Raw genomic sequence first — 23,942 nt, forward strand, 5'->3', positions numbered from 1 at the left:
CCGTTAGAAGAAATAATAATTTCACTTGCAATTTTAAATTTGACTTTGACTTTGAGTTTTGGACAAGAGGCAAATTGCATAGTAACCACGATGACATGGCCACCATTAGGAGGAGTTCGGTGTAGCATGAGTATCGGGGTGTTACAGTTCCCTAATCGCAAACAGTTCATCCGAGTTAACTGTATGCTATATATCGCACACACCTTGATATGGTTGTCCATTTCTGTTGTTCTGACTCATCGCAAACAGTTCGTATGGATCAATCGTATGCCACGCATCGCACATGCAACTATAATCTGAACCGTGTTTGATGTCTCCGCCATCACAAATGTTTCATATCATTTTTGGCGGTTTTATTACATCATCATTTGCGATTAATGCATCGCACATAGTTTCGTCGAAGGGTCTCTTATCGTAGTGTCGCGTTAGTAGCTGATATCTATTACGCAACTTTATTCTTGAAGACTCGTGTTGGGCCTCCAAGCGTGGAGTTTTGTAGGATGGTAGGATTTTTTCCTCAAGTGGATGACCTAAGATTTTTCAAACCGTGGGAGGCATATGATGAAGATGATCACTCTCAAACAACCCTGCAACCAAATAACAAAGAGTCTCTTGTGTCCTCAACACACAAAATACAATGGTAAATTGTATAGGTGCACTAGTTCGGTGAAGAGATGGTGATATATAAGTGTAGTAATGATAGTATATATTGATTTTTATAATAGGGACAATAAAAAAACCAGAAAGGTAGCAAGTAACAAAAGTGAGCACAAACGGCAATGCTTGAGAACGAGGCCTAGGGTTCATACTTTCGCTAGTGCAATCTCTCAATAATGCTAACATAATTAGATCATATGGCAACCCGTCCACGTGCGACAAAGAATCACTCCAAAGTTCTTATCTAGCAAAGAACATAAGACAAATTTGTTTGTAGGGTACGAAACCACCTCAAAGTTATCCTTTTCGATTGATCTATCGAGCTATTCCTATAAGTGTCACAAACAACCCAAGAGTTCGTACTAAAATAATACCATACGATACACATCAACCAACTCTAATGTCACCTAGATACTCCAATGTCACCACAAGTATCTGTGAGTTCGATTATACGATATGCATCAAACAACTTCAGATTCATAATACTCAATCCAACACAAAGCACTTCAAAGAGTGCCCCAAGATTTCTACCGAAGAAACAAGGAAGAAAACGTGCATCAACCCCTATGCATAGATTACCCCAATGTCACCTCGGGAATCCACGAGTTGAGTGCCAAAATATACATCAAGTGAATCAATATGATACCGCATTGTCACCACGGGTATTCATAGCAAGACATACATCAGGTGTTCTCAAATCCATAAAAGTATTCAATCCGATCGGTAATGGGTAGATCTTCCCCTAAGGGGTCTTCATTCCAAAGGAGGATCTTCTCCAAAGAGGTCTTGATCTGCAATGGAGTGATAAAGGAGTAAAGCTCTTTCTAATTCATCATATGTGCTTTGCTAACCCTAATTCGTCCAAGGGGTACGGTATTTATAGTCTAGGGGTGAGAGAGGGGTACATGGGCCGAAATCCTAGAGACTGTGCGCAGTCAAGTATCGGACGTCTGGTGGGTACCGGTTGTCCAGTGGCTTATGAAGTGTTGGACGTCCGATACACACCAAAAGTCCGATAATATGGTTGTTTTGCTCTTGGGTTCCTGGCACCTTTAGTGGCTCAGGAGTCGGGCTGGCAATGGGGATTACCAAGGCGGGTATTGGACTCCCATCCCCGTCCCCGTGACAGCCTTTCCACGCCCATCCCCATCCCCATACCCGTTTGCGGGGATAAAAATATTCCCATCCCCATCCCCATCGGTTTTTTTATCCTCATGGGGAAACCCATACATGCAATCAATAACATCCTTTCGATAGCATTTCAGTAGAAAAAATAGAATTTCAGCAGAATAAATAATATATGATGTGGCTAGGTTAGGGTTTTCTTAGGGATTTTTGGCCAAAGGAAGGAAATTGGGGTGGGTAAGGGCGGCAATTACATGGGTCTACTAATTTTACAGCCCACATGTAAGGTCTTCATAAGTAAGGCGGGTAACACGCATGCTATCCCGTCCTCATCCCCGTCTTGCGCGCTGGGTAAGTTATTTGATCCACCAGCTTTCCCGCGGGCATTAAACCCGGCACATACCCATCCTTGATAGAGTAATTACCCATAGAGACGCAGGTAACGTTTAACCATTGCCAACTTGACTCAGGAAGTACCGGTTGTCCAGTCGCTATGATGGGTTGTGGGGAACAAATCCACCATCCCAAGCAAGAGGGCCATGGCTATGGCGGCATGAGAGGTTGATGCAGCCTTAGTGGAAAGTCGGAGTGGCGTCGGCGGCCACAGGGTTGAAGGGGTCGTCCATAGGGATACAACATGGCGTGTGAACATTCAACACGACGATTGGCGACTCGCGCACAACTGAGTTTGTTTTGCTCCATCCGTGCAACACTTGGTGCTAATTTTTTTTTTTTTTGGTGTTGTTGTAAATTTTGTGTATTTTTTGTTATTTTGCGTATAGGGCACCTATTAGACCACTGTTTTTACCCTATGGTGATGTAAAAAAGCGGTTAGGCCCTATTACAGGGCACCTATTGGGATGCTCTTAGGAAAACACTGCCTATCCTCAAAAAAAAAAAGGAAAACACTGCCTCTGTTGGACTGTTAAGTCAAAACTTCTCTAACTACTTTCCCCTGATCGAAATCAACATATGACAAGATGCTAGTTGAAAATTTTCACACTGGTCAAACCCTCGCGTCTCAGGCCGAATGACTAGATAAGCATACATTTGCAACAAATGCAAATAAAGGCAGTTCTCTAACATTCAAGACTTGTCTAATTACACCCGAAATTAATATATACAAGTTGATGGTAGTTCAATATTTTATGGGCTCAAACCCCTCCAGTTTCGGTTGTATGACTAGATTAACATAAATTTGCAAATTGCCCCCCCCCCCCCCCACACACACACACACACACGCGCGCGCGCGCGCACACAAAAAAAAATCCTCATTCTACATTGGAAGTTCTGAAATCCGCAACTGATTGTGAAGTGATCCATTTGACGGTTCATGTGCCTCCAATGGCCTTTTTTTGGATCGGTCCAAGGAGGTCGCTTCCAAAATACCTACAAATGGACAACATTTTTTTATCTCACTAAATAAAATAGAAGAATGAAGACATCATAACATTTTGGTGACTAATTTGCAGTTAAAGAATTGACTATTCTCAAAACGGACAGGCTAATGAGGTATAGTTTGCATAGTATAGTTCTGAAAGCAAATGTAGAGTTCAGTAATAATGAACAAGAAAAAGATGAGACCTCAAAACTCACCAAATCCCAAAATCACAGAACAAAGCAGCAAACCAGGAAGGGAGAAATCCATTTTGTATAATATCTCCAAAATAATGATGCAACCTGTTGAAACCACTAAGTGCCTTGGAGAAGAAAAGACCAGATGCAAGCTGCTAGACAGTGAATAACAATCAAGTAAATATTAGATGATGAAGCAAATAGAACGTACCTACTAGGTATGCATCTCTTATGCTTAGAAAACACAAATGCCAAACACCACCAAGCATCAAGGAAAAGGAAATCACTGGTAGTAGAAGTTGAAGAAAGCCTACTAGCGGCATTCAGATAACGTCATTAGTGGCGCAACCCGGACGCCACTGGTAAGTAGGGATGGCAATGGGTAGGGTATGGGTGGGTACAACCTCCTTCTACCCAAACCCATACCCATAGAAACTTTTTATACCCACCCACTTCAATACCCATGGGTATAAATTGACACCCATGCCATACCCGTCGGGTATCCTATACCCAATGGGTATCCATTGGGTACAATATATAGCATTCAAATTTTTAAGAGGTAGAGAAATGAGTTCAAAATTCAAGTGATCATGGTAGAGTAGTATAGCACGTATGTGGCCTCCTCCAGTGGGTGGCCTCTTGAAGGCATCAGGGGAGTATGAGCAGCGGTTGGTGGAAGGCCGACGTAGTGGAAGGCGGTGGTGGGAATTGGGGATCGCTGGATCGAGTGTTCGACAAGAGTCTGGTAGCGAAGAGTCGATATTTCATCTTTTTGAGGAGTCACATAGGACATATGAGGAGTGGCGAGCAGGTGATTATGAGCCTATGAGCTATGACTTGTTTAAGGAATACAAGATTTAGGGTTGGACCATATGAGTTGGATGTTAACCCCACATGTTATAGGAGTTATTTTCATTTAATTAATTCTTTATGGGTATCCATTGGGTTACCCATGGGCACAATTTCTTACCCATGCCCTACCCATATATTTTGCGAGTATGGGTACCCATTACCTGTGGGTAGAAAATCTCTTCAAGTCTTGCCCATATCCATTATTTTCGGGTAGGGTACCCGCGGGTACCCATACCCATGGGCAAAACTGCCATCCCTACCGGTAAGTGGTTATTAGTGGCGCTGGGACTGAACGTTGAGCAAGCACGCCACTAATGGCTTATCTACTAGTAGCGCTCGACGCCACTAATAAATCGGATGTCATCTTTCCGCCCCTCCAATTGACATGCGGGTCCCCAGTAGCATTCGATCTTTCATGCACGCCATTGATATTTGGGGCAATACCAACGGCGTGCTAATTAGTGGCATTCAGTAGTACAGAACATGTATAGATGTAGCTAATTAGTGGCACCGGGTTAAGACGGTACGCCATTGGTAGCGTCCGAGAAAAAGGGAGTGCCACTGTTATTACACCAATTCTGGTGTGCCACTGGGATAGCACGCCGCTGGTAGGAGTCCGTTAAGAGAGACCTGAAGGATTGGAGTATCACCAAAGAACTAGCTATGGACAGGGGTGCATGGAAGCTTGCTATCCATGTGCCCGAGCCATGAGTTGGTCGTGAGATCTTATGGGTTTCACCTCTAGCCTACCCCAACTTGTTTGGGACTAAAGGCTTTGTTGTTGTTGTACCAGCGGCGTGCTATCCCAGTGGCACACCAGAATTGGTGTAATAACAGTGGCACTCCCTTTTTCTCGGACGCTACCAATGGCGTGCCGTCTTGACCCTGCGCCACTAATTAGCTACATCTAGACGTGTTTCTGTACTACTGAATGTTACTTTTATATGGGTTACTCATGAAGATATTCAAGGGATAACAAGTAGTCAATAATATACTTTGTAGGGTTGATATAAACGATTAAAATCAATACAATAACTATGTATGCTGAATACGGAACAGTAAAACAACTCACGGAAGAATTTGTACAGATATTAAATGTAGGTTCAAATCAAAATTAGCTTCCCTTTTTTTGAGAAAAGACTTACCTTTCCTCAGCAACATTATCAACATAGAATATAAGCACCATTCCGAACAAAACAGTACTCAAATATGCCCAGCTTGGAAGTTGCATTTTAACTATGCTGTCAGATGTTGAACCCTGCCATCAACAAAACAGCTCTTGCTACAAATCAAATGAAAAAGTATGGAACCATAGTAAGTATGAGCATAACCAATGTGCACTCACTAGAATTGTATCCCACATTGCAAATGGAAAAAGAAAACATGTAGCAGAAGCAACAGTTATCGCATGAAGTCGCCTTTTGAGTTGATTCTGCAGAGGAATAAAATGATGGCAGTTGTCAATTCATACAAATCTTGTGTAAGCATAAAGTAAAGAAGATAAATGGAAGGTATTAATCATTCATGATAGAAGGTTACTGTAATTTAGAGTACCTTGAGAGAGACTCGCCGAGCCAATACTCTCCTCAAAGCTGATAAAATTCCAGCACTAATTGGCAGAACCATTTCCTTCATCCCGGTAGTTTCTGTAGCCTTCTCCAGTGGTTCACTTCCAAAGCTATCTGTATGAAGTCAAGGATTCCAACACCATTTGCAGGAGTCTATTATATATCAGAAATACCTACTGTGTTAAACCTGGGAGAAGGTTTGCACTTGGAAAAAATGTATACTCTTGCAGACTGTGATTTCAGATAAGATTATTCCAACAGGATACATAGTGGTGAATTTGTTCTTGTAGCCCAACCATTTGATAACAGATAGTATGCTAGCAGCATAGCAGCGAGTCCTCCAATCTACAAAGCCAGGGAAACATAATTGTTTTAGCAAATTCAGAGAAGGTATTCAACAGTTATTATTCATCCAGTAATCTAATTACACAACAACAAAGCCTTTCAGTCCCAAACAAGTTGGGTGAAAACCCATAAGATCTCGAAACCTAGTCATGGTTCTGACATGTGGATAGCTAACTTCCATGCACCACTGTCCATGGCTAGTTCTTTGGTGATATTGCAGTCCTTCAAGTCTCTCCTTACGGACTCCTCCCATATCAAGTTTGGTCTACCCTAACCTCTCTTGACGTTATGAAGCAGCACAAGGTCCTTACGGACTTCCATATCAAGTTTGGTCTAGCCTAACCTCTCTTGACATTATGAAGCAGCACAAGGTTGTGGAGGAGCAACTCCACCTTGTTGCTACAAAGTGTGCAGGACTAGAGTTTAAGGAACTACTTCAACTTGCTGCGCTAGATATCGCTCTAGAGCACAAGATCTACTCCAAGATCTTAGATAAGAACACCAAACTCTATCTACACCTAATATTAAAAGGAGGCTTTCATGGTTCTCCTTCCGCCATCCCTTTATTTCCGTTGATTTTGTGTAACAACAAAGATTGACGGCTGAGATTTAAAAATAGATCTACATAAATTTTAGATATGTACTTAGCGATCGATCGAGTTGATCGGCTCGATCGATGGGCCATGGGCTTGCCTGATCTGACCCTTGTGAAACCGATAAGGGCTGATCAGGCAAGCCCGTGGCCCATGTGAACTAGATCGATCTGGCACATATGTGAACTCAACCGATTGTTCTTGACTCATGATCGATCTCACCCCTAGAAAAAACTTGATCGATCTCTCCCCTAAAAAAAGCTATATTGATCTCAGTTCCTCAAAAAAAAAGCTAGATTGATCAAGTATTTTTTTCATCCGCTTCTCTGTGGTCCAAGCCACATCGCTCCTCGGGAAAAATGTAAAACCTGCTTGATTAGTTTTTCACCCCATATACAATATTCCAACGTGAACCACTCGGTTTCGGTCAACAGGTTGCGCGGGTTAGATCGATGGCGCCTCGTGCGGGCTGCAGTAGCCGTATGGGGGTGTGGCCCGGCGTAGGTTTTGTCGGCACAAGGTCTAGAGCTCAAGCGGGAGGTGGGGCTATTGGTGGCCATGATCGAGGATGGTGGCGAGGAGGAGAGCATGCCGCGGATGCAGGAGTCGGTCACGGAGATTGTGTGGCATGTCGTCGTTCGTGATGCATCTGTTCTGCTACGGGCGGGTGAGCGAGATGGTGCGGCCCAAGCCTGCGTCGATGGAGAGCTTGCCCCATGTGTGACGAAGGTGGGCCCTTGCAGCCGGACCGTAACCTCCTGGTCGAGCAGGTCATCACAGGACTTCGCTTCTCCATTGCTACCGAGCTCCAAATGAACCCGTCCACCTCGTGCAATTCCTATGCATCCGTCTCTTCCGCTCAGCGGCCATCCTGCTTGATGCTTCCACTCCTGCCTGCACAACTGCTGTCGCTGGCCGCCATGATCCATGTCCACCATGCTTTACAACGTCTCGAATGATACACACACCGCCCCTCCGAGTAGATGGCGTTGTGCGGCAAGCGAAGCGCGGCTAGCTAATCGATCATGTGGAACCCGACAACGCTTACAATATTCCAGTGAAACTCGCGGGCCGCCGCCTCTGATGACAACACTTTAGCGCTGCCACCGGTGACAGGTTCGAGTTTGTATGATGGGATTACGCACCCAAAAGCAATGGTTACATGCGGCTTGTTGCTGGTGGTCGATAGCATCGCCCACACGTCCCGCCCACATCCTTTGCTATGCCCTCCCCTGCTTGGTTATTCTTTTCCTTAGAAGCCGCCAAGCTGGTCACCGACATGGTAGCACCTGCAGTGGTCACCCAAGTCCACCACGGCGGCGATGAGGGCGAAGGCAAAGTCAGAGCGGGCTCAAACAGATGGCTCCTGATTGAAGACGGATACCCTAGCGTTTCAAATTTCAGCCACGGCGTTCCTCTTGATCTCTCGCTCTCTGTCATGTCGGTTGGTACTACGTTAGGCTGGGCTGGTTACTCCTTCCGCCACTACAAGTACAAGCTCACCATTACCAATTTTTAGCAATACAATGTTTCTTGCGGCGCTGGATCTAGCTAGATTTAAATTGGTGTGCGTGTGTGCAATGCAGGTACAGGCTGGCTGCGAGCCTGATGACTTTTACTGTTTTACATACGAGTCGGGGTTCCAATTGGTTGCAGAAATGCACTACCGTATCACATGGAGGCACATAACTGGAGGCCGGGCTACTACTTGGATCTCGCCATGGATCAGGCATGGATGAATTTCCAATGTTTGAATTTATTTACTGAACAGAATTTCATTCATTTATCTGAAATTTATGCACCCATGCCTTAAGTTTTATTGTTCTTTTGCATGACAAATGATCCATAAGTCTTCCAATCTCAATCAATTGTGACAATAAATACATGAGAAAAAATAATATAGCGTAATACTGTTATGTGGATCGCAAATAGGATATGTAATCTTCATCTTAAATCTTCAAACTATTTGACAACTGCATATGGTCGTATTATTGATCGCAATGAAAAGGGACATGCTATTATAGATTTGACTTGAGTCTCGACATCTATATTCATGCAACCGATTTGTCTCATGCATATAGCATATCAAAATGATCATCTCAAAGAGTACATCATTTCATTCCATTGCATCATTTTCATTTGAGCTCATCTTGATGCCCGAAATGCTGTTAGAAGAGGGCTACTTGAGATAATTGTCAGATCTGTTACTCCGTTTAGCACTTTTGTCTTTTTGCCATGATTAATGTGTGCATGATATGCCCGTGAGTTCTTCATATGTTTTGTTAAGGGTTTTGTCATCTATCCAGAGGTGCAACCCATGTATTTTTAGGATGTGTGTGGTGACTTGTGCAAGCTTGCAAAGTGGTGCACTTGCTAATTCTGTTTTCAGGGTCTTAGTGATTTCACTGAGTCCTGGGATTGTTTAGTCACGATGCCATATGTTCATGTTGTTTCCTAGTGATCCGTGCCTCTTTTGAGGATGATCAGTAAGGGAGTTTTGTTAATATTGTAGTGCTCTATCCATCCATGTCTTTGTTTGCAATTATGGAGCACCCTAGCTTGAGTCAATCGAGCTCTACTTTTGCTTCGTGGTGAATCTGGGCAGATCGTCAACTTGTTTGCGATTTTGCCGATGTTATTGTAGTTGATCCGTGCATGCTATGCCATTGTTCTTCCATGTCTAGCTTGTATTTTGTGCCTTCTTTATGGGTGTATGCTTGTCTTGCCATGACTTGCACCGTAGTGAGTGCATCGAGCTCGTAAACATGCCTTCGTGAGTTATGTTTCAGCATGTCCCAGTTTTCACTAAGTCTGAAAACTGATGTTTTTGCTATGTTCGGGTGCTTGTTATTATATTTTGTGATCCCTTTTGGCTCAAGGTCACTAAGAGACTTTTGTTAAGCTTGTTGAGTAGCTCCATGCCATGTCTTTCTTTGTCATGTTCAGGTCCTGTAGCATGTTTTTTGTTGCTCCGAAGAGGGCTATATGATCTGAAATTCCAGACAAGTGTTAATTTCACTAAGTCTGAGATCTGTTTTACCATTTGCGTTTTTGCCATCCTTGTTTGAACCTCCTAATGGATGAATTGGCCGTAGCTCAGTGCTAGACTTTTGTTAAGCATCTTGTGTGCATCCCTGCCATGTATTTTGTTGTCATGTTTGGATGCTGTAGCATGTTCATTTCGTTGCATTTAGATGCCTACTTGCTGTAAATCGCAAACCGGTGTCAATTTTGAATCGCTTGCCATTTCCAAACCGTAACTCCGATTCCGGCGTTCTTTATATCGTTTTCAAGCGATTTCATCTCATCTTTCCAGTGGCACACTTGGATTTCCAAGTGGAGGCCAGGTTCATGCATTTCCTGTCATATCTTGCTTTTTGCATCCCGCATCGCATCCCGCATAGCATATCATCTTTGCATCGTGTTGTTTGAGTTTGCACGTGGTTGATTGTGTCCTTGTTGCTTATTTGTCTTGTTTGGGTAGAGCCGGGAGACGAGTTCGCTACCGAGGAGTCCGTTGAGTTTGCTTTTGAGGATCCAGTCAACTCTGACAACTGTGCAGGCAAGATGATCATACCCTCAAAATCACTACTATCTTTGCTATGCTAGTTTGCTCGCTCTTTTGCTATGCCATTGCTACGATGCCTACCACTTGCTTGCAAGCCTCCCAAATTGCCATGTCAAACCTCTAACCCACCATTGTCCTAGCAAACCGTTGATTGGCTATGTTACCGCTTTGCTCAGCCCCTCTTATAGCGTTGCTAGTTGCAGGTGAAGTTTGGAGGCCGTTCCTTGTTGGAACATTTATTTACTTGTTGGGATATCATTATATTGCCGTGTTATCTTAATGCATCTATATACTTGGTAAAGGGTGGAAGGCTCGGCCTCTCGCCTAGTGTTTTGTTCCACTCTTGCCGCCCTAGTTTCCGTCATATCGGTGTTATGTTCCCGGATTTTGCGTTCCTTACGCGGTTGGGTTATAATGGGAACCCCTTGATAGTTCGCCTTGATTAAAACTTTTCCAGCAATGCCCAATCTTGGTTTTACCATTTGCCACCTAGCCTTTTCTTTCCCTTGGGTTCTGCAGACTCAAGGGTCACCTTATTTTACCCCCCCGGGCCAGTGCTCCTCTGAGTGTTGGTCCAAACTGTCAGCTGCCGGTGGCTACCAGGGGCAACTCTGGGCTGGCCTACCGGAAGTTTGGACAATCTGAGTGTGCCCTGAGAAAGAGATATGTGCAGCTCCTATCGGGATTTGTCGGCACATTCGGGCGGTGTTGCTGGTCTTGTTTTAACCTGTCGAAGTGTCTTGAGTTACCGAGATACCGAGTCTAATCGGAATGTCTTGGGAGGAGGTCTATTCCTTCATTGACCGTGAGAGCTTGTCATGGACTAAGTTGGGACTCCCCTGCAGGGATTGAACTTTCGAAAGCCGTGCCCGCGGTTATGGGCAGATGGGAATTTGTTAATGTCCGGTTGTAGATAACTTGAACCTTAATTATTTAAAAATGAATCAACTGGGTGTGTTACCGTGATGGCCTCTTCTCGACGGAGTCCGGGAAGTGGACACGGTGTTGGAGTAATGCTTGTGCAGGTTGCTCTTTAGTTTCTCGCTCGTGCTTTGCCTCCTCTTCTCGCTCTCTTTTGCGAATAAGTTAGCCACCATACTTGCTAGTCGCTTGCTGCAGCTCCACTCATATATTTACCTTGCCATACCCATAAGCTTAAATAGTCTTGATCGCGAGGGTACGAGATTGCTGAGTCCCTGTGGCTCACAGATTACTATTACACCAGATGCAGGGCCTGATGATTCCGCTCCAGGTGACGCGTATGAGCTCAAATGGGAGTTCGACGAAGACTCTCAACGATACTACGTTTCCTTTCCCGATGATCAGTAGTGGTGCCCAGTTGGGGGTGATTGGGACCGTGTCGCATGTTGGGTTCTCTTTTATTTTGGCGCCGTAGTCGGGCCATGAGTGTTTGGACGATGTAATGTTATTTATGTTCTTGATTGACGTGGCGAGTGTAAGCCAACTATGTTCTCCCCTTTATTATTCATATTACATGGGATGTTGTGAAGATTGCCTAACTTGCGACATATGCCTTCAATGCGATTATGTCTCTAAGTCGTGCCTCGACACGTGGGAGCTATAGTCGTATCGAGGGTGTTACAAGAGTTGAAAGAGTACGACGACGGTGCATCTTGCTTGAACTGGGTGAAGGAGGGGCCACGTATTGTTCGCTCCACACGTCGGCTATGGAGAGAGGGGAGAGAGAAGCATGTGACCATGTCCTTAGTCATTCCATACCCCACGTTCATGTGACTACTCCCCTCTGTCGTACCATCTCTTCTCCGGCTTTGCATGCTCCAATACTGGTCCTCCTTGAGGCTGTGATGTTGGTGTCAAGGGAAGCATGCTGCGTTAATGCAGTCGGTTTGCTCCTACTGTTGATGACAATGTTAACAAAAGAGCATCAATCATTGTAAACTCTTTATTTTCTAACCGACCATCTTATTTTTAAAGTGGGCAAGTATAAAATATGAATTCATATTAAGACAATGAAGAATTTAACGGACTGAGAGATATAGCTCAATATTTCACCACGACAGATGAACTCCTCAATATCACATGAATTTTGAAATTTACTTTATTCCCATTGCAACGCACGGGCTCTTTTGCTAGTATAACCAATTAAGGCATCATTCAATATCAACATTCCATTAAAATTTGGGATCTCAGCTTTTACCTTGTACATATCCCTTGCATATGTACAGTTGGGTACTCTCCGATATGCATAGAGACCGGTTCTTCAAAGACATCATCATATTCTTCACCTTCGGAAGCTTCAACATAAATTGGCCTTCTTAAAATACGTGAACTGCATGTTGTTGTGGTAGTCTTGCTCCCTGTTTAACATCTTCTTCATCCTTTGATGAATTTTCTTTCATTGGCTGCAGGGGGAACACCATTTCTTATCATCTCAACCAACTGATCCAATCTCCAGGTAAGATCTTCACGCAGTGCTTTGATCAGTTGTTCTGCAACATCCATCCTATTATCCAGTTGCTTCATTGCTTGCAGCTCACTCTCAAAGAGGACACCAAGAACTACTTTGGATCAACGGAGCACTGGTACCACCTGAAGCAACACAAGGTTGTGGAGGAGCAATTGTACCTTGCTGCTACAAAGTGCAAAGGAACTACTTCAATATGTTGTGCTAGATAGCGCTCTAGAGGTGAATGTTGGCCAATATGGCAACGGGAGTTCAATCCAGAACTCCTAGAGAGCAAGATCTTAGATAAGAACACCAAATGCTATTATAGGTAGTGGGCGTACATAGTTTGCTTACAAATTAGAGGTGAAGACCTCTATTTATAGGCTGTGGGAAACTTTCACACCTCAATTTCTACTTATACATAGAACACTCCAGAAAAATTACTTCAGATTTAGCATACTACTCATGGCTAGAAGACTCTAGAAAACAGTAGCTAAAGCTAAGAAAATAAAGAAATACAACACTGGAGTAGAAGTATCTAGAAATAGTCATATATGATTTTTACTTCTATTTTACTTCTCTTTGTTGTTCCTCATCACATTATCAGCATGCTTTTCCTTCCTATGCATCGGAGCTTCTGGAGGCCTGCGTTGCATATGCCAAAACTATCTCAGACGATGTTGGGGAAGCTTCTCTTCAATTGGTGCTACCCCAACTCTATCGCGTATATCATAATTCCGGACCCGATCCTTGTGTGGCCAGATATGCATATCCAGTAGTCTAATTATAACTGCAAAAGTGATATTCCACACAGGAGGCCAAGAAAAGACAAGTTTACGATCCTATGAATGTCCATGCACACATGCAGCAGCAACAACAAAGCCTTTAGTCCCAAACAAGTTGGGGTAAGCTAAAGGTGAAACCCACAAGATCTCGCGACCAACTCATGGCTCTGGCACATGGATAGCAAGCTTCCATGCACCCCTGTCCGTGGCTAGTTCTTTGATGATACTTCAATCCTTCAGATCTCTCTTTACGGACTCCTCCATGTCAAATTAAGTCTACCACGACCTCTCTTGACATTATCCGCACGCTTTAGCCGTCCGCTATGCACTAGAGCTTCTAGAGGCCTGCGCTGAATATGCCCAAACCATCTCAAACGATGTTGGACAAGCTTCTTTTCAATTGGTGCTACCCCAACTTTATCTCGTATCATCATTCCGGACTCGATCCTTCCTCGTGTGGCCACACATCCATTTCAACATGCGCATCTCTACCACACCTAACTGTTGAACATGTTGTCTTTTAGTCGGCCAACACTCAGTGCCATACAACACTGCGGGTCGAACCGCCATCCTATAGAACTTGCCTTTTAGCTTTTGTGGCACTTTCCATGCACACATGCATGCACAGTAATATGTAGGTTTGTGCTAACATAACTTTCAACCAAAGTATGGACTAAAGATGACAGATGTGGTATTTGTGTGTGCTTATCAGCATTTACGACTTATTTCCCAAACAGATAACAGTGTCACGTTGCATAAAAGTAACCTCCTCCATATGAATAACAATAGCAGTCATTAGACAATGATCTAAGCCAAGTGTCATGTATGTATTACCTCCGTCCCGAATTACTTGTCTCAAATTTGTCTAGATAGGGATGTATCTACACACGTTTAGTGTTGCATGCATCTGTATCTAGACAAATTTAAAACAAGCAATTTGGGACAAGGAAGTAGTAATTAATCCAACCAGGGATTACTACCAGATGCTTGGTGACTTAGTGGTTGTTTGGATACACAAAATTACCGATAAGATATTAGAAAACAGGCATTTGGAGGATTTTTAGGAAAGTTGGTTTTAGTTAGTTTTCTGTTAAGGTAGGGATGTGTAATTCCTTGTTTGGATGAAAAATAGAAGAGAACGACAATTATGGAGTTATTTGTTTCCATGGGAAAAAGAAATCCATGCATACTGGGTGTTGTGGCTCGAGCTCATGGCGTCCATGCACAGCACATGCCATCTTGGCTCTCGCGCCGCTGCTCGCTCGATGGCGCGGCGCTCGCTCGATGGCACAAAACAGTGTCTTGCCGGAAACCTCAACCATCTTTCTCTATCCACTGCCAGCAGCGTCATTTCACCGGTGCAAGTAAACATGGTTCTCTGAGTCGTGGTTATCATCATGGCTGCCGGGAGAATCCCGTTGCTCTGTCTCATCCTGGATCGTCGCGGCTGCCGGGGCGATCATGCTGCACTCTCTCTCGTCCTGCCCACCCTCGCTTTGTTCACCGGTGCCATGACGGCGAGAACAAGGGCCACGTTGACGAGGCGACGGGGTACAAGGCGGAGCTGGAGGACGGGACGGCGCCGGCAACAATGCGGCCTGAGTTCACGTCCACCATGCCCTGAGCATGACAACCTGCTTCTAGTGCTTGACTGAGATCGACAGCGGCGACTCCGTCGAGCTTTTGTCACTCGGGCTGAGCTCACCATGATGCATGAGGACATTGATCATGCGCCGTTCACAAAACTGGTTTATAGAAAAACATCTATTGGTCATTTTTCCAAAAGTTGGGATTTGGGGCCTTTGTAAAACCCAGCTATACATATCCACAATTTAGTTAGATAAGCCAAACAAGTTTCTAGGTGGTATAACAGAAATTGTGTTTAAGGAAATCTAAAAGGGCAGCCTGGTGCATGTAACTCCCGCTTGCGCAGGGTCCGGGGAAGGGTCCGACCACTTTGGGTCTATTGTACACATCCTTTCCCTACATTTCTGCAAGAGGCTGTTTCCAGGACTTGAACCCGTGACCTCATGGCCAAAAGGCAGCAGCTTTACCACTGCGCCAAGGCTCCCCTTCCATTTAAGGGAATCTGATTCTCTATAATCTCAGTATCCAAACAACCCTTTAGTTATGCACAACTTATGATCAGTAACGAAACACAACAAAAACAAAATCAGCAAAACTGAATTATATTAAATGCTATCAACTAACCTTTTTCCATATATTAACTTTCCTTCCATATAAAGCAGCAGAGAGAACTCCAAGAAGTGCACCTGCGTACTCTGCCAGCAGAGCACTAGGCTCAATAAGCAAAAGAAAATGTAGCTTAGGTAAAAAGAACTGGCAAAGCACTTGTATTAATATTAATATTTGCATGGTAAAAGCGACACAAAATACTTGCATGGTGTTTCAGTTTTTGATAAAATCCCGATCACAAGATTAAAATGTCTGGAAATGGATTAATTCATAGGGAAGTTTAAGTGCAAACTCCAGATGCAATCATGCCAACTTTTGTCCTCAGCTACCCATCTGGCAAGGTTTACAATATGTCGGATCTGTTACTGTTATTCTTGTCATGATTAGCTATGTGGATGTTGTATAATGGGCATGCAAAATTAGCTAGCTATGCATTAGGCTTGCACGTCGACAAGAAGCAGCAGCTAGCACTATAGACATGCATCCATACTCTTCAGCTACCACTATAGTAGCTATCAGCAGTAAGGGAAGTCTGATTTGACTTTGAGCTGTAGATAGACAGCAGTAGGACCTAGACAGGCAAGGAGGAGCAGCTAGCCCTATAGACATGCATCCATCGAGCTAGCACTATAGTAGCCATCAGCAGTAAGGGAAGTCAGGTTTGACTTTGAGCTGTAGATAGACAGCAGTAGGACCAGCTTGCACTGAGCTGTCTTAGCTTGGCAAGTCAGCAAATGGTGGCATAGTCGGCCTGTTTGTAATAATGAGCCTCATACTAGTTCCCTGTGTGCATGTGTGACAAAAACAGTGAGAGAATCCTGGCGAGATAACCTAGTAGTTCTAACAATTGGTATCAGACTTCCCGCCAAAAAAAAACAATTGGTATCAGTATCAGACTTGTAGTAGAAACAACTTTCGACTACGGGGTATCCTTGGTTAGTGTTGGCTAGGGCGTGTGAAATCAAAATTCAGTGCAAGGATGAGGACTTGGAAATTATTTCCAGCACATTGCCATGTGAAATCAAAAAGTTTCCTTGCACCTACCTTGGCCTTCCACTTGCTATTCGGAAGCCCACTAAGGCTGAGCTACTCCCACTTATTGACAAAGTGGCAAATGGTCTCCCAAGCTGGAAAGCATCCCTCATGAACCGTGCTGGTCATCTCATTACTGTTCTTATGGTGCTCACCTCTATCCCATCTACCTTGTGATTGCTTTGGATCTGCCAAAATGGGTGTTTAAAGCCACTGATGGGGCTTTCCTTGGAAAGGCCATGATAAGGCTAATGGTGGGCTCACCGAATCCGATGGTTGTGGCTGCAGAAAACAGACGCCTCATGGCCATGTGCTGGATTGCCCATCCAGGCCCCACAAAACGCTGAAGCGCTGTTCCGTGTTGCTGTGGAGACTTTTATTGGCATGAACAGAACACCATGTTCTGGTCTGATCACTGGTTGCAGGGTAGAACAACTGCTGAGTTGGCTCCAAACCTATTCAAGTTGATCTCTAAAAGAGCTGTCAAGCATCGGACTGTTGCACAAGCTTTGAAGAATCGCAGATGGGTTGCGGACATTAAAGGAGCTCTCACTGTACAAGCCCTAAGGAGCTCTCACTGTACAAGCCCTAATTGAATACTTGCATATTTGGGACTTGGTGGATGGTCTGATCCTTCAACAAGAAATTCCTGACCAGCATCGATGGCGGCTCACACAGTCGGGTTCATATTCCAGCAAGTCTGCTTACAATGCTTTCCTCCTCGGGTCTATCAGATTTGCGCCTTGGAAAAGTGTTTGGAAAAGCTGGGCTCCTTTGGGTTTTAAGTTTTTTTATTTGGCTTGCCGTTAATAACCGTTGCTGGACCGCTGATCGCCTTGCCAGGAGAGGAGTGCCGCACCCTGCGGCCTGCCCTCTTTGTGATCAGGCGGAAGAGTCAATCCAACACATCCTTGTGTCGTGCGTTTTGGCTCGGCAGGTTTGGACGTCAATTCTGCTTGGCTGCCCATGCGCCCCAGCTTACTGCAGTTCGCTTCTCGATCTGGTGGTTTAGTGCTAGCAGAGAAGTCCCTAAGGAATTCCAGAAAGGGCTTAATTCTCTCATCATCTTAGGCGCTTGGGAGATTTGGAAGCATTAGAATGATTGTGTGTTTAATGGAGCTAGCCCGTTGTGTCTTCTTGGTTTTACAGGCGGTGACAAATGAGTGTGCTGCGGTGTTCAGCTGGTGCCCGGGGACTCTGTAAGCTTGTTCTTTAGGTCGCTCACCATGGACTCTTGGTCCACCCCTGGGCGTGCCAATCGTGTGTTTCTGTTTGTGTGGCATTTCTTTTCTAGTTTCTTCAGGGTGTGTGGGTGTGCCGTGTGCTTCCTGCCCCCCTCTCTGTACTTTTCTCTATCATAATGGAATGATACGCAGCTCTCCTGCGTGTTCTAGAAAAAAAAATCATTTCATTTTCTTGTTTGACCAATAAGCCCTTGGTTCAAAGTATGGTTTGCATAATAGTAGATACAGAAATCAAATGAACGTAGGTGAGTCAAATTTAGAGAGAAATTTGGTTAGTGGACTGGAGCGCAGAAAGAAATAGGTGGGGAAATTCGTTGAGTAGACAGAAGTCACTCTTACATTATACAACATATAATTGTGCTCAAAGAATAGTACACTTACACTAGTGGTCTGCAAGCAAGGAGTCCTTTAGCCCACAACACGAAGTATAATGCCAGAACTCCGCCATTGACAACTGTAGGAACAATCTGAAATACACCATGCAAAAAGAAATACTGAATAAAATACAGAAATCGCAGCAGACAACATATCTAGTGCTACAATTCATATAGGGCCTGCAAAAATATTCTCGGACAATAAGAATAGTACACTTACACTAGTGCGGGTTGATCTTTTGTAAATTACAAGGTTCTGTTTCGCAGCCAACAGACCTTGTCATACTGGGCGAACCATGGGCAAAACATGTCAAGAGCTTCATCACCAAATGACACACGTACCATGATTACAAAGGTGCATCTTCTCTTTTACACTTGTCTACTTGGTTCTCTCGATGATGGCATACTATTTGACACTCCCACCTTACGTCTCTGGACACCCCAGATCTCCGGGGTATCCCCTCAGAACTCCGAGCCCCTGGATCTATGGGCCTGTCTGCCTATGCGTAGTGAGAGGCAAAATGCCCATGTATACCTTTCCCCTTTTTGCCCCCAACTTGACCCTTCGTGGGACGAACTATATAAACTCCTCTCCCACCTCTTCTCTAGGGTTAGCTAAGCATAGACTAAAGATTTAAGAGAGCTAAACTCCTTTACCCTTCCTTTTGTGGGAACGAGAAGACTACCATGGAGTTCAAAACCTCTACCTTGTAGAGAAGATGTCCAAGGCCACCCTCGTGGTGATGGCTCCTCATGGAGGACAAGGTCACCTCTATAGGTGAAGACTCAACTGAGTATCCCCATATCCGTGGATGGGGGAAGAATATCCATGATGTGGGGCATCCTACGGACATCACCATAGCAAGTGCTCATCCTCAAGGGACACGCGCATCACACATACAAAGGTAAATCTTGTCCTTTGTACGTGAGAAGATGTCCAAGGCCACCCTCGAGGTGATGGCTCCTCATGGAGAACAAGACCATCGCTCTAGGTGAAGGCTTCATGGAGTACCTCCGTATCCTCGGATAAGGGGGGGGGATCTCCATGGTTTGGGGCACCCTACTGACATCGCCATGGAAAGCGGCCATCATCAAGAGACAAGCACATCATACAGACAAAGTGAATCTGTCTATCCACTATTTTCGAGGATGGTATATTACTTGACACTCGTCCCCTTTGCACCTTTATGTTTGAGCCGAACGACGTATGTGCAACGGAAGAGGTCTTGCACAAGAGAGCGTATATACCATCCGCGAGAGAAGCATGGAAGCAAAGGAAGAAGCGCACAAAGAGGGGAAAGTGGCTCAGCCAGTTAGCCAGAGCCTATGACCAGAATGGCCCAGAGCCTCCGGGTCGTAGCCGAGAACACCAAGAGACCTTCTACACCATCTGTGAGATATGGAAGCAGAGGAAGAAGCGCACGAAGAGGGCAAAGTGGCTCTGTAAGACTGAGCCTACGACCAGAATGGCCCGAAGCCTCCAGGCCCTAGCCGAGAACACCGAGAGACCACCTCTCCCCCCCCCCCCTTCCCGGACACTCCGGCCCTAAGCTGAAGCGCCCGAAGAGGCTCGGAGCCTCCAGGCTGCATGCCTTCACCGAGCAGTCAAAGCCTCCAAGCAATCACCCAGAACATTCAGGCCCTGGAGCAGCGACCCCACCAACCGACCACGCCAAATGGACTCATGCTCGACCTAGCAGCCAGAGCCTCCGGGCAATTGTATGCCCGCAGGTTTTGGTCCACCGCCCATGTATTTCTCCTTTCCCGGCTTACCCCTTTGTGGGAGAGTATACATGCCCCATCCCAACCTCTCTATGGTTAGCAAAGATAAGAATAGACAAGAGCTTTGTTGACTTACCCCCTTTGTGAGATCTCCCTTGAGGAGAGGCTCCTCCATGGAGAACCAAGGTCACCTTGAGAGGTGAAGACTCCGAGGAGCACAAGACCACCAAGTGGAGAAGATTCCTCTTGGAATATCAAGACCTTCATATCTTAGGATTGGGGATGAACTATCTTTCTTTGTTACTTCTTTTACTTTGGACGTTGTTGGATCCAAGTGCACCTCTTGTATTGATTCGTGGATGTGAGATGCGTACGCTGGCTTGAGTATCTTTCCCTTGTTCCCCTATTCTGATTGCTAGTGATTCCCCTTATTTTCTGTGTTTATCCTCAAATCCACCTCCAATTCGTGAAGATTGGGCCACCCCACCCCTGTGGTTTGCCCCGTATCACTCCAGCTATGCTCTTGCTTTCCCTTGTGTTTGTGAGAAAACATGCTCATTCTACGCAAGAGTTTGTTGCCTTGGGTTTCCCCTTCCAATCTCTTGCATACTTGTGCACGTTGTTGGTTGGGTGTTATGTCGGGAAGGCTACGGTAGTTACCCTCTTGTTCTTCACGTTCTTCCCTCCTATGAAGATCAAGCCACCCTAGAGCTTACCCCTCACCATTTGTGATGTGGAGCCATGGACTCACCGGCAAGCCAAAGTGGACCTATGAATCGAGCACGTGTGCACCATCCAAACCGAAGTGACTTCACTCCTCTATGAGCTCCCTATGCATTTGAATAAGACAAGGTTACTACCTCAATCCAGAAAATTGTGTGCTTAGGTACAACGACAATGATGCCGAAGAAGCATCGGGGAAGAACCACACCATGGAACAAGGCGCTTGAGAAGAAGTGGACAAGGCGTTGCCGAAATGTACAAGGAAAAGGCCTCCCTCTTGTGGAGAAGACTCCATTGGACTTCAAGACCTTCACTGTGGAGAAGATTACTCTAGGAATACAAGACCTCATTGAGATGAACTATCTTTTGGTTTCCCATTTTGTTTGTGGTGTTTGGATCAAGATGTACCTCCTATGTTAGACTTTTGGTTAAGAGAAGGTAGTCTGGGTGTGAATCTTTTCCTTGTAGTGTGTTTTGCTCTTGTTTGCTTGTGCTTTCCTCACATGCGTCTCCAATTTGTGAAGATCAGGCCCACCCCTACATTTTGCCCAATATCTGCATATTTGTGTGTGTTGTTTGTTGGGTGTTATGCCAAGGAGGCTATGCTAGTTATCCTCTTATTTGTCGTGTTTATCCTTCATGTTCTTCGTGTTCATCCATCCTCCTCCTCCAATTAATGAAGATCGGACCACCCTAGAGGTAGAGGTTGACCACTCGCCACCGTGTCCATCTCTTTACCATCCAATGCTCATATTATTCGGGAATCTAGTAACACATACATGGGTTGTAATTGTAGATATGTTCTCATATGACATAATCTCGAATAAAAGAATATGTACACAAACCTGTGAGTTGGGCAAAGGCCGACCTTTCCAAGGCTTCTGTAAGATTAAGAAGATGACAGAAGCTGGTACAAGGCAACTGAAGATAAAGCCAACTATTGAATCCCCAGTACTGGACAAGTGGCTATACAACGAATACACAGACCAAATTCTAACGAAGTTTCCCAAAATATTAATTACTTGCAATGGTGTTGACCTGCACAAGAACAACCAATCATGATTATTTGGTCAATCAAATTCTAACTGGAGATTTCAAAATTTTGCCATGATGTCTGAACTCCATCTATTCTCATAGCAACTAATCCAAGCACCAAAAGCAACCGTACATATAAATCTGATGAAGAAAGAAGAATCAATCAGTAAAAAGTGAAGGTGAGCATACATACAAACCACCATATTTTTGTATACCACAGCAGCTACAAGCATATGGTAAGTGTATCTACTGGTCAGATTGTTCGATTTGCCTCGACTCTCTACAGGATCCATAGCAGCCTACACGGTCGGCTGCAGAAAAATAGTCCCATTCCAAATCCTAATCCCGAGCACGCGAGAGGTAGCACGCGTAGGCAGAAGCTGGATCTAGTAAACTCGCTACTATCCCATAACCTAAGGAGATGCATAATGAATAGCGCAGACTGAAGCTAGCAAAACAAACGGGGAACAAAATCCATCGCAAATTAACCACTGATAGCCTCTTCCAACCAAATATCGCCTCGCGAACCTGGTTAAGCCATTAAAAATAGAACTACGCATAAACGCAAATCCAGCTGCGAGATCTCGTGTTTTGCCGAATCAGGTTTGAGCAGATTGAGAAAATAGGGTTAGGGATGAAGCCAAAAACTCACCTCGCCGTCAGCGCGGAGCGAGGGGTTGAGGCAATCCTGCAGCCTTCGGCGGCGGCGGATGCAGAGGGCTTCAGTGACATCATCTCGCCGAGCTCTCGGTGTTGGTACTTGGTTCGGGTCAATGGATCAACGTCTGTTTGGATGTGTGGAGTTCGCTAAACTTTCCAGCGTCACGGCGCCGCCAGTACGTGAGAGTCACCGGCGTCGAGGCAGAAAGGTGCGGTGGCGCGACTCAGATCTATCTCTACTCCTAATGTTTTTCAGGACCTAGGTAGTTAGAGCATATCTAACAGAGCCCTCAAACTGATCAAATCCTCAAAATAACTGCCAGTTTAAGAGTTGAGTAAAAAAAAGCACAAATCAACACCCTCAACTTCAAGTCCAACCTGCACTAGCGAAAGTTTGGGCCAATTTTCCAGGCCGAACCCTCACTCGGTCAACGTCCACGCGGGAGGGAAATTTCCTCCACCTTCCTCCCTCCTCCTCCACCCGACCTCGACCCACCGGCGCCGGCATCGCCGATTCGGCCACAACCGCCGCCACCTCACCTTCCCCTGCGTCGCCACCGCCCCCCGCCGCCCCACCGCGCCCTGTTTTGGCCGCTACCCCGCCGCCCGATTTGCGCGAGCTCGCCTCCGCCCCGCCACCCCTTTGGTCGCCGGCCCGCCGCCCTGCCGTCCACCTCCGGCCCCCGGCCTCCCCGTCGTCCGTCTCCCCACCTCCCGCCCCGCCCGAGCGACCCCGCCGTCCGCCTCCCCGCCTCCACGCCCCGCCCGAGCCCGCGTCGCCGTCCGCCCCCGCCTCCCGCAGCCCCGCCGTGTCGCCGTCCGCCCCCACCGCCGCAGTTTGATGTCCAGTTTTGAGGGTTTGAAGGCCGGGGCGCAGATCAGTGCCCTCAAACCAACCCCCTCGAAACAGAATATTCTGTTTTGAGGGTTGGTTTGAGGGCATTGATCTGCGCCAGCGGTTTTCGGCTTTCAAAACAACAATTTCTCAACCCTCAAACTGGTTTTGAAGGTTGAGTTTTTGAGGGTTCTGTTAGACATGCTCTTAGTTGGTTTCGTTTGTTTCCACCCTTCCATAGATCGGGTTCGGCTCTCTTTTTTTTGCATGTTAATACGATATCTCATTCATATCATATATAAAGAACAAAGTACAAGTTATCGTAAAGACCAAAATGACAAAACTGAAAAGATAGCAGAACATCTCTGAGTTTGACACCAACGCCCGTAACCTGCCTCCAACACCACCACAGCAAACACTAAAGAAAAGAATAATGGATCACCTCCTCATCCGAGCTCGACGCGACTCCATCGCTGATATGCAGCTTTGCGGACCTCTAAGGTGGCTCGTCAAAAATGAAGACATTACTGTTAAACGAATCAGACCGGGACAACACCCCGGAGACGCCATCGAACTCCAGATCTGGCACCCCACCACGACTAAGACGCCGAAAGAGGAAACCATA

General features: G+C 45.5%; 1 protein-coding gene across 1 annotated transcript; it reads right to left on the minus strand.

Annotated features, from left to right (window-relative positions):
- Nucleotides 1-2,763: 2,763 nt before the first annotated feature.
- Nucleotides 2,764-22,789, minus strand: LOC125536631. Its single transcript, XM_048699884.1, has 11 exons — nt 22,475-22,789; nt 21,633-21,825; nt 18,350-18,435; nt 15,708-15,792; nt 6,044-6,122; nt 5,764-5,891; nt 5,555-5,641; nt 5,355-5,467; nt 3,379-3,509; nt 3,052-3,171; nt 2,764-2,909 (listed from the first exon to the last, which is right to left on the minus strand). The coding sequence occupies exons 1-10, from the start codon at nt 22,555-22,557 to the stop codon at nt 3,059-3,061; spliced, it is 1,098 nt and encodes a 365-aa protein (XP_048555841.1). The 5' UTR covers nt 22,558-22,789; the 3' UTR covers nt 2,764-2,909; nt 3,052-3,058.
- Between the last annotated feature and the right edge of the window lie 1,153 nt (nt 22,790-23,942).

This window comes from Triticum urartu, chromosome 2 (assembly GCF_003073215.2).
Source record: "Triticum urartu cultivar G1812 chromosome 2, Tu2.1, whole genome shotgun sequence".
NCBI classification, from domain to species: domain Eukaryota; kingdom Viridiplantae; phylum Streptophyta; class Magnoliopsida; order Poales; family Poaceae; genus Triticum; species Triticum urartu.